The following is an 11,755-nucleotide window of genomic DNA, read 5'->3' as shown; positions in this document are numbered from 1 at the left end:
CGCTGAGGGAGAGACAGAGCCCGAGCGAGCGGGAGAGACAGAGCCCGAGCGAGGGAGACTGAGCGAGATCCAGCCCAGCGGCTGAAACTGTTCGCCGTCAACGGGTTGTACCCAGCGCCGGTTGCCCTGCCGAGAAAAGGGAACAAGGAACGCACTGAAGCCGACGCGCAGGCTGCGAACCCCGAAAGCCAGCGGTCGTCGCCCGAGGGAAAAGCTTACCCCTCCCGCCAGGGGAAGAAACGCGGGAAGCCGCCAGTGGGCGGGGAAAGAAGACAAGTGCGGGAAACCGCCATTTTGAGAAAAAAAAAAGTTAAAGAAATATTTCGTTGTTGTTTCTCAGGAAGAGTGTGAAGATGCCTAAGCGTAGTAACATCAACGGTTTCGATTCCGATGTGGAAGATTGGGCCACGTATGTAGAACGCATCGAGATATATTGTAAGGTCAATAAGATAGCAAATTATGACAAAGCTCTAACCTTACTAAACTCAATGGGTGCGAAGACATACGGGTTATTGAAGCATCTTCTATCACCAGCTAAACCGGCGGATCAGTCTTTCGCTAATATTGTTGCTGTCCTGAAGGATCATTTTAACCCCGCACCGCTGATGTTAGCGGAACGATCTAAATTTTACATGAGAACGCAATGAAAAGAGGAAAGCAACGCGGAGTACCTGGTTGAACTGCGTAGGCTAGCAAAATACTGTCAGTTTGGGGTAAATCTGACAGAGGCACTGAGAGACAAGTTCGTGTGCGGGATGTCGAAGGAAGGAACACAAAAACGACTGCTCGAAGAGAACGATCTTACACTTGATAAGGCTGTCCTTATTGCAGCATCGCACGAAGCCGCAGCGAGAGGCACGGCGGAAATGCAGCGGAAGACAGCGGTACTCAGTGTGGATCAAATGACTTCGGGTACAACGAAATGTTATCATTGTGGGAAGACAACACACGACCAGAACCAATGCTGGTTTAAAAACCAGGAATGTAGAAAATGTGGCAAGCTTGGTCACATAGCTAAGGTATGCCGGTCAGGAAAGAAGACCAGCAATAATAAGTCACCGCAGAAGAAGTACAGAAAGGTACATAAGGTGACTGGGAAGAGTCCAGATGAACAGAATTCGGACTCAGACTCCAACAGCAAGGAACTGGGTAGTCTGAGGATTCACAATGTGAGTAAAGAAGCTGACCGACAAACTATCTGGGTCACACTACAGATTGCAAAAGTCCAAGTGAAGATGGAAGTGGACACCGGATCGGCGTTGACGGTCATGAATAAGCAAGGTTACAAAAAGTTATTCAAACATATTCCCCTACGGGATACGGAGATAGTATTGCAGACATACACGGGACACAAAGTATACCCCATCGGAAAGATAAAAGTCAAGGTGAGATACAAGGACAAAGATCACCAAGGGATGGACATGTATGTGCTGCCCGAGGGAGGTCCACCACTTCTGGGACGGGAGTGGATCAGGAAAATAAAGATAGACTGGCATTCACTAAACACAATGACGGTAGATTCCGGAAAGGAAGATGTCAAACCTGAACGGTTGTCCAGAATATTGGACGAAGCTAAAGAGGTATTCCAGCAAGGACTGGGAACACTGAGAGGAATTAAAGCAAAAATCAAGATTGCAGAACATGCAAGCCCCAAATTTTTCAAAGCCAGATCAGTACCTTACGCGATACGACCTGCTGTGGAGGCAGAACTGGAAGAGCTTGAACGTTCAGGGGTACTGTCTAAGGTGGACTGGAGTGAGTGGGCCACGCCCATTGTTCCCGTCATGAAGTCTTCATCAAGCAACAAGCCAGGGGGACCGGGAAAGGTCCGCATCTGCGGAGACTTCAAGATCACAGTTAATCCGGTGCTTCACACGGTACAATACCCACTCCCGCGGATTGAGGATATCTTTGCTTCATTGTCTGGCGGGAAACACTTCACCAAGATAGACCTGGCACAAGCATACTTACAAATGGAAGTCGAGGAAGAGTCGCGCCAGTATCTCACAATCAACACGCACAGAGGCTTGTATCGTTATAATAGACTGGTTTTTGGAGTAGCTTCGGCTCCAGCAATTTGGCAGAGGGCCATGGAGCAGGTCTTACAGGGTATTCCAAGCACGCAGTGTTACTTGGACGATATCCTGATTACGGGAGAAGACGAGGAGGAACACCTCACAAATTTGAAACTGGTGCTCACCAGGTTGAAGGAATATGGCCTTCGAGTTAATCGCCAGAAATGCGAGTTCTTCCAGAAACGGATCTTGTACTGCGGTCATGTCATTGACCAAGAGGGGCTGCACAAGTCACCTGACAAGATAGAAGCTGTCGTGAAGGCCCCCGCTCCGGAAAATGTATCACAGTTGAGATCGTTTCTGGGGTTGATTAATTATTACCACAAGTTTCTGCCAAATCTATCCACGGTGCTGCATCCGCTGAATGCTCTGTTGCGGAAAGAAGTACCATGGAAGTGGAGCGAGGACTGTAAGAAGGCCTTTCGCAGAAGCAAGGCGTTGATTACCTCTGAGGAAGTGTTGGCTCATTTCAACCCAACGTTACCTCTTCGTCTAGCTTGTGATGCTTCCCCTTATGGAATTGGAGCAGTACTTTCACACAAGTTACCAAATGGCTCGGAAAGGCCAGTCGCATTTGCGTCCCGATCATTGACCTCCGCTGAGCGAAATTATGCTCAGATAGATAGGGAGGCCCTCAGCCTTGTGTGGGGAGTAAAGAAATTCAATCATTACCTGCAGGGCAAGAAGTTCACATTACTTACAGACCACCAGCCGTTGGTGTCCATATTCAACCCTAACAAGGCCGTTTCCACTATGACAGCGCAAAGGCTACAGAGGTGGTCCGTGTTACTTGGGGCACACCAATATGACATCGAATACAAAAGGTCCAAACAGCATGGAAATGCTGATGGGTTATCGCGCCTACCGTTGCCAGTAGTAGAAGAGGCGGCTACAGTGGACCCGGTAGAGATGTTCCACTCATCCATAGTGGAATGTCTACCAGTAACAAATTCGATGATCGAAAATGAAACAAGAAATGACCCGACTCTCTCACGAGTCTACGATTTAACAGTGGAGGGATGGCCAGCACATGGCGAACCAATGCTGCCCGCATTTTCGCAAAGAAAAGAACAGCTGTCAGTGTGCCGAGGAACCTTGATGTGTGGATCTAGAGTGGTGATTCCACCCAAACTTCAGCATAAAGTGCTAAAGGAGCTTCACGAGGGGCATCTGGGTGGAGTGAAAATGAAGAACCTAGCAAGAGCGTTTGTGTGGTGGCCAGGTATTGATTGAGACATCGAAGAAATAACCAAGAGCTGTCTAGGATGCCAGAAGGTCCAAAACGCGCCACCACAAGCTCCTCTGCATCCATGGGAGTGGCCCTCATCTCCTTGGCAAAGGGTACACGTCGACTTTGCTGGTCCATTTATGGACTCAATGTTTCTAATCGCGGTGGATGCACACTCCAAGTGGCCGGAGGTAATAAAGATGTCCTCCACCACCACAGAAAAAACCATCACAGTATTAAGGACCATATTTGCCAGGAATGGGCTGCCGGAACAGATCTGTTCTGATAATGGACCACAATTTGTGTCCGAAGAATTCAGGAAGTTCTTAAAAAGGAATGGGGTCAAGCACTATACGTCAGCCCCATACCATCCCGCCACCAATGGATTAGCTGAAAGGTTTGTCCAGACCTTCAAGAAGGCCATAAAGGCCATGGGTAATGAAGACATCAACCTACAACATAAGGTAGATAACTTCTTGTTGGCGTACAGGAATGCAACACATGCGGTCACAAACCAAACTCCCGCCATGATGTTTTTCAATAGAAGACTAAGATGCCGGCTGGATTTGATTAAGCCAAACGTCAGAAGGGACGTAGAGAACCGGCAATTTCAGGGCATGAATGAAAGGCCAACTAGATCCTTTCAGATAGGTCAACAAGTTTTGGCCCGGGACTACTGTACCGAGAAATGGCAGCCTGGAACTATTGGGAAAAGGCTAGGGCCGCTGATGTATACCATGGACATTGGTGCCAGCATAATAAGGCGCCATGTTGACCAGATCATAGGGTCATCCACAAAGGACCAACCTACTCCACAACCTTACACGGCTAATGTTGAAGCAGAGATACCCAGAGCACCTACCTCCGATCTGGTAATACTGGAATCAGATGAACCTGACACTGTCCTTCAAGCCGAATCGACCTTGCCAGAAGAACCTACTACCCCGCCGAAAACTACTACACCACCGAGGCGTTATCCGGACAGAGTCAGGAAGCCTCCAGAGAGACTGAATCTGTGAACTGTTTTGCATAAGTTGTATATATGTTATGATGTTATGTTAATGGGGAATAAGTATGTTGTAAGCTAAAAAGGGAGGATTGTAGTGTATGTAACTGTTCTACCTTTAAGAGAACTATTGTATGTAACCGTCCACCTTCAAGAGAACTATTTTAGGTGTGGCACTACTTTATCTTGGCTGCTGTATACTGTAATACCGACGGTGACCACACCGGTATATAAGTGCTGTGTCAGGATTTATTGGGCAGATTCGCCCTGACCTTCGAATAGTAAAGTCCTGTTAAAGTTACTCTTGTAGTCTGTGTATTAATTCGCCATAATACCTACAGACTTTACAACAGCAGTGTCCAGGATTTAATTCCTGGAGAGTCCAGGACAATCCTGAAAGGTTGGCAACCCTAATGATTTGGGAAATGGCACTTTGATGGCAAAGTGGGGCTGAAGGTATTTGGGCCCTTCAGATTTTGGGATTTCAGGCTTTGGAGCAGGAGTGGAGCTGAAGGGAGACTGGTTAACAGGCAACTTCCTGCACCTCCTTGCAGCTTGCTCAAGAACGGCATCGATGGCCAAAGAATTCAATTTAAAACATAATGGTTGTGATTTCTTCCTCGCCTCGTTTCTTTCTGCAATCGGTTACTGTTAGGAAATCGGCATTAGACCCAACTCCTTCTTGGTGTAGTAAAAGGAAAAACGATTGACTTGCATTTATATAGTGCCTTTCACGACCTCAGGACATCCCGAAGCCCACTCCAGAGACTTGAGCACAAAAATCTAGGCTGACACTCCCAGTGCAGTACTGAGGGAGCGCTGAACTGTCGGACGTGCCGTCTTTCAGATGAGACGTTAAACTGAGGCCCTGCCTGCTCTGTCAGGCGGATGTAAAAGATCCCATGGCACTATTTTGAAGAAGAGCAGGGGAGTTCTCCCCGATGTCCTGGTTAATATTTATCCCTCAATCAACATCACTAAAACACACTATCTGATCATTATCACATTGCTGAGTGTGGGAGCTTGCTGTGCGCAAATTGGCTACCGCGTTTCCTACATTACAACAGTGACTACACTTCAAAATAGTACTTCATTGGCTGTAAAACGCTTTGAGACGTGAAAGGTGCTGTAGAAATGCAAGTCTTTTTTTACAGCCAATGAAGTACTTTCTGAATTGTAGTCACTGTTGTAATGTAGGAAACACGGCAGCCAATTTATGCACAGCAAGCTCCCACAAACAGCAATGGGATAATGATGAGATAATCTGTTTTAGTGATGTTGGTTGAGGGATAAATATTGGCCAGGACACTGGCCAGAACTCCCCAGCTCTTCTTCGAATAGTGGCCATGGGATATTTTACGTCCACCTGAGAGAGCAGACGGGGCCTCGGTTTACCGCCTCATCTGCAAGACGGCACCTCTGACAGTGATGCGCTCCCTCAGTATTGCACTGAAGCGTCAGCCTAGATTTTATGCTCAAGTCTCACGTAGCAGTGTTGGCTTCATTCTGGGCGTACTTTAAGTTGGCCATAGTAAAGGCGGAACTGGCGGGATTTCAGGCTGTGGGCCTCATCCTGCCTCTTTCAATGACATCAGGGCGGAAGGGGGCGGGGTCAAGCCACATTTCCAGTATCGGGGCAACAAGCAAGGACCAGGAACGCTGATTAGCTGAAAGCCATGACAACCATGGTACTCTGCAAATGCGAACTCCGCATACAAGAAATGGTTCTCCTGGATTGCCAGCTTCAAAGCCCGGGAGACCAATTGCCCATTACAGAAACTCCTGGGAAATCTGGGAGGGTTGGCAGCCCTGGTAGAATTTCCTGATACCAGTTCTAGTTACCTTTTACCAATTTGAGCCTGTATTCACCCTCACAATTTATTTTTAAGCGATATGCCACATTAACTTTTTCTATACTCTTAACTAACTTATACCCCTCTCAAACTCCTCATTTCCAGGCGTTTAGAAAACTAGAGAATACAGAGAAGAGACCACAAAAGGTCCAACCTTGCCTTTCGCTTTCTGGTGGTGCCACTTCACCTGGTATCTTCTTGACTACTCGCTACCAATCTTTTCGACAAGCTTGAGCTAAGCGTGAGTATATAACTTGTGTTGGGGCCTCAACTATTCACCATATTTATTAACAACTTAGATGATAGGACAGAAAGCCACATATCCAAATTTTCAGATGACACAAAGATAGGCTGCATTGTAAACGGTGTAGATAGAAGCATAAAATTACAAAGGGATATTGATAGATTAAGTGAATGGGCAAAACTGTGGCAAATTGATTTCAGTGTAGGCAAATGTGAGGTCATCCACTTTAGACCTAAAAAGGATCGAACGGGGTACTTTCTAACTGGTGAAAAGCTAAAAACAGTGGGGATCCAGGTACCTAGATCATTAAAATGTCATGAACAGGTACAAAAAATAATCAAAAGGGCTGATGGAATGCTGGCCTTTATATCTAGAGGACTAGGATACAAGGGGGGGTAGAAGTTATGCTACAGCTGTACAAAGCCCTGATTAGACCACACCTGGAGCACTGTGAGCAGTTCTGGGCATCACACCTTAGGAAGGATATATTGGCCTTGGAGGGAGTGCAGCGTAGGTTTACCAGAATGATACCTGGACTCCAAGGGTTAAATTGCGAGGAGAGACAACACAAACTAGGATTGTTTTCCCTGAAATTTAGAAGGTTAAGGGGTGATTTGATCGAAGTTTTCAAGATATTAAGGGGAACAGATAGGGTAGAGAGGGAAAACTATTTCCACTGGTTGGCGAGTGTAAGACTAGGGGGCATAGACTAAAAATTAGAGCCAGGCCTTTCAGGAGTGAAGTTAGAAAACACTTCTACACACAAAGGGTGGTAGACGTTTGGAACTCTCTTCCGCAAACAGCAATTGATGCTAGATCAATTGTTAATTTTAAATTGGAGATTGATAGATTTTTGTTAACCGAAGTTATTAAGGGATATGGGGCAAAGGCGGGTAGTCAAAACTGCCCAACGCATTACCGGCACCCGGCTACTGACCATAGAGCACATATACCAGAAACGCTGTCTACGGAGGTCACGGTCCATCATCAAAGACCCTACCCACCCCAGCCACAGTCTGTTCGCCCTCCTACCATCTGGGAGACGCTACAGATGCATTCACACCCGTACGACCAGATTTAGGAACAGCTTCTTTCCCAGGGCTGTCATCCTACTGAACTCCACAAATAAACTCTAAAGCCTGCACATCTGCCAATGCACTTTATTATGGTCATATTTATGTTAATATACTACAAGCCAAATGTATGTTGAATGTTTAAATGTCTTAATCCAAATGTACACTCTCGGGAGCCACAAGCCTACATTTTGTTGTACTGCACTTGTGCACTAACAATGACAATAAAAGTTGATTTGATTTGATTTGATGATCTCATTGAATGGCAGAACAGGTTCAAGGGGCTGAATGGCCTCCTCCTGTTCCTATGGCTTGCGTTACAGGGTTAGTCTAAGATAAACATTTTATTTCTAATGGTTATGTATTTTGGAAATTCAGATGTTGTTGTAGAATTAAGGAAATTCTAATTTGTGCATAAATCCAAGATATTATTTAGATTCTAATGAAAATTTTCTGCCTGAAGTTTCTTTGGGAAAAAGAGCCCATGAAGTTAAAAATAAAATTAAATCATGTGGAGATAAAAAGGCAATTCCCCAAATGAATTGTAAAATCACCTTTTAGCTCCTACATATATATATATATGTGTCTCCAGTCTTAACCTCATGACTCAGACAAGCAAAAAAAATTGGATATGGTTATTTATTTAAGATGTTTGTGAACAATAAGATTCTGGCTAATGTTGGAGAGTTTGAGGATGGGATTTCCCCAGATGCTTGTTGTGTTTTTATTATTTTTTTGAGTGTTGTGGAGAGAGGAAGAAGGGTGAGAGGGGGCAGGGTCTGGCCACTGGAATATGAAGGCAGCCATGTTGGCTGCTGGCTGAGCCAACGTCACGGAGCAGAGAGCCGAGCGGGAGAGACGCCGAGACAATCCGTGTCCATCCACTGCTTCAGCCAGCTCGCCGAGTGCCGGGCATTGCACGGCTAGCACCATGAGCGGGGGTACTCCTTACATCGGGAGCAAAATCAGCCTCATCTCCAAGGCGGAGATCCGATATGAGGGGATTCTGTACACCATCGACACCGAGAACTCCACCGTCGCTTTAGCCAAAGGTAAATGGCGCAGAGCGGGAGGCGCCGGGCCTACAATCACGACCCTTTCCCTGGCTCATCTTAATAACTCTCATCTTATAAAATTTCCATCACATGCCAATATTCCTGCTACAGAAAGTCACGAGCAAGGCTGGTTTTGTTATTTTATTTCTCTCGGGCCGTTTGTCCTATTTTTAAAAATATATATATTTAAAATGGCGGGGGTTGTCAACAAGAGCTTCTGTTTTCTCAAGTGCATTTAATTTTATTTCAGTCGGAGCTTTAAGTTGATTTTTTTTCTGACTTAAAAAGAAATGATGTGAATTTTGCAAATACAAAAAGAAAGTGTATGTTCTGAATGGTGTTGATGAGGGTGAGGGGTGGGTGGGTTTGGAGACAACCTGGGATCCACATCTCACAAATGAGAACTTATCTTGCTTTACTTTTTCTTTCCTTGTATAACTCGTCAGTTTATAAATTACCTGTCTACTGAATCTATCTGATTTGTTTGTAAAAAATCAAATGCACCGTTGCTCTCTGCAATTCATTGTCCCATGGTCTCCACTTTAGGATTATCTTCCCTTATTTTGCAAATGTTGTATTGCAGTGTCTTTTTTTTTTAAAGATAAAATTGGAAAATTTCGTGCATGAACTTTTTGAAATGCTGAGAATTTACAGCAGCTTGCATTTATCTAGTGATTTTAATGTAGAAAATTGCCCCAGGTGCTATTTATAGTTGGTTATGTCTGTATCTCTTTGAAGTTGTAAACCTACTTTTAGGTTTTTGAGATTTCAAGTTATTTTTGTCTTGAGTTATTGGCAAGTTGCTCTTCTCCCTCTTCCCCCTTTGTTTTCTTAAGAGGAGCAATACCTAAAACAATTGGATTTTAGCTTAATCTGTGAAGAATATGTTAGATTGGCTCGTGAAGGTAGTTTCATTTGAGAAAATGTTTTTAATTGAAAGGGGGAATAGTTTGGTTAAAAAAAAATAAGCCTGAAGTAGTATAATGGACCAATGCAATTATCATGCACTGTCTGACTGATTCCTTTGGTGAAATAGCCAGCTGTCTTTATGTTCAATAGTGACAGGCTTGCAATAGACTAACTAACGAAGCTGCGACATATGTTTTCATACGCAGCCCCTAAAATGACATTTCTGTGTTTTGCTTGTAAACGATTGTGCGTATAACGTGTATTCTGCAATGATGATTTTACTTTGGGTACCTAATCGTCTTTTAGAATTGGAGATTGGTAAGTCCATGGGAGTGCATCTATATTTGTAGGGGGTGCCCCACGCATTGTAAAGCAATCAATTTATTAAAAAAAAAACTTTTACTTGAGTTTAGAAGCAAAGAAACAGGCCATTCGGCCCAACTGGTCTATGCTCCATACAAGCCTCCTCCCACCCTACTTTATCTAACCCCATCAACATATCCTTCTATTCTTTGCTCCCTCATGTTTGTCAAGCTTCCCCTTAAATGCATCGATAGTAGTGAGTTCCACATTCTCACCACTCTCTGGGTAAAGAAGTTTCTCCTGAATTCCTTATTGGATTTATTAGTGACTATCTTATATTTATGGCCCCTAGTTTTAGATTCCCCTACAAGCGAAAACATCTTCTCCACATCTACCCTATCACACCGCTTCATAACTTTAAAGACCTTTATCGGGTCAATCCTTGGCTGCCTTTTGTGTCTGGACTTGCTAATATTGACAATCCTGGAGTACCCCTTGTCCCAACACCTAAAAGATGGTGTCAGCTACCCCAGTGACAAACAGTGCTGTATATATATTTTTTTAAATTAAAGAGAAATAATATATTTGGAAGTCAAACACAGAATCATGACCCTGTGCTAGCGGTGCGACCAGACGCAAGCAGATGGAGGTCTGGACTTGCAGCCCTCTTGTAGGGTCCTTGGTAAACTCTGCTTTGAAAACGTGCCCGCAATTGTTGGATGAAAAATACCTCACTGCAGTTTCACTTTACTTAAAACAGCATGTCCGACCACTTCCTGTTTTTTTTTTTTTTTACTTTTTGTGAAGTTTCATTTAAGATGTTGGACTGCAAGAATGTTGGTTCCTGAGCAACCGACTCCATCCCTCCTCTGGTAATTGTCTGAGTCTGAACCAGACTGTTCACAACCTTTGGTGTCATATTTGACCCCGAGATGAGTTTCCGACCACACATCTGCGCTATCACTAAGACCGCCTGGTTCCTTGCCTCTGCTGATGAAACCCTTTATTACCTCTAGACTTGACTGTCCCAACGCACTCCTGGCTGGCCTCCCATGTTCTAGCCTCCGTAAACTTGAGATTATCCAAAACTCTGCTGTCCATATCCTAACTTGCACCAAGTCCTGTTCACCCATCACCCGCTGTGCTCGCTGACCTACATTGGTTCCTGGTTAAGCAACACCTCGATTTCAAAATTCTCATCCTTGCTTTTCAAGTCCCTTCATGGCCTCGGCCCTCCCTACCTCTGTAATCTCCTCCAGCCCCACAGCTCTCTGAGATCTCTGCACGCCTCTAATTCTGGCCTCTTGAGCATTTCCAATTTTAATCGCTCCACTGTTGGTGGCCATGCCATCAGCTGCCAAGACCCTAAGCTCTGGAATCCCCTCCGTAAACCCCTCTGCACCTCTCTCCTCATTTAAGACGCTCCTTAAAACCTAGCTCTTTGACCAAGCTTTTGGTCACCTGCCCTAAATATCTCCTAATGTGACTCTATCAAATTCTGTTTTATAATGCTCCTGTGAAGCGTCTTGGGACATTTTACTACGTTAAAGGCTCTATATAAATGCAAGTTGTTAATTTTTGACCTGCCCTTTTTTTTGGGGGGGGGATGGGAAGACTAAAGGAAACTTTCCACCTGATTACTGTCCTCTGATAACCTTGGCTGAGATCAGGAAGCTGTATCCTTTCAGTCTGGCTGTGTCTTTTGAGTATGGAGTAGCCAGTCAGCAGTAACTCTGTTCGGTGTGTTGGCTGAATTTCCTGATTTTAGAATAAGTACAGGTCTTTTGTTTGTGGTGTATTTGTAAGCGGCAGTATCACAGAATATAAATTCACTGATGCTGGCGTTGACAGCAAATATGATTCCTACTGTTCACTTACATATATATAGGACTTTGGTGAGACCACACCTGGAGTAGGCTGAAGTTGGTCGACCATGGCATTTTCTGGAGCCCAGTGTTGGGTTTGATTTGCTTTGGCTATTTTGGTGGGGAGAGAAAGTAAGTACTGAA

General features: G+C 44.7%; 1 protein-coding gene across 2 annotated transcripts in view; it reads left to right on the top strand.

The window, feature by feature from the left end:
• Nucleotides 1–8,239: 8,239 nt before the first annotated feature.
• The window catches only part of lsm14ab (LSM14A mRNA processing body assembly factor b), a 73,524-nt gene continuing 70,008 nt past the window's right edge, over nt 8,240–11,755 (top strand). Inside the window, exon 1 of one of the 2 annotated variants that reach the window (XM_085991895.1) lies at nt 8,240–8,531. In XM_085991895.1, coding sequence (XP_085848021.1) covers nt 8,411–8,531 — 121 coding nt within the window. In that variant the 5' untranslated portion in view covers nt 8,240–8,410. The remainder of the gene's footprint in view (nt 8,532–11,755) is intronic. The other variant, XM_085991894.1, reaches the window with a different exon arrangement.

The sequence above is a fragment of the Somniosus microcephalus genome, chromosome 6, assembly GCF_052327205.1.
Source record: "Somniosus microcephalus isolate GS21.2 chromosome 6, FLI_Smic_1.0, whole genome shotgun sequence".
Classification (NCBI taxonomy): Eukaryota; Metazoa; Chordata; class Chondrichthyes; order Squaliformes; family Somniosidae; genus Somniosus; species Somniosus microcephalus.
Note: the sequence above shows the minus strand (reverse complement) of the source record. Positions and strands in the feature narration are given on the sequence as shown.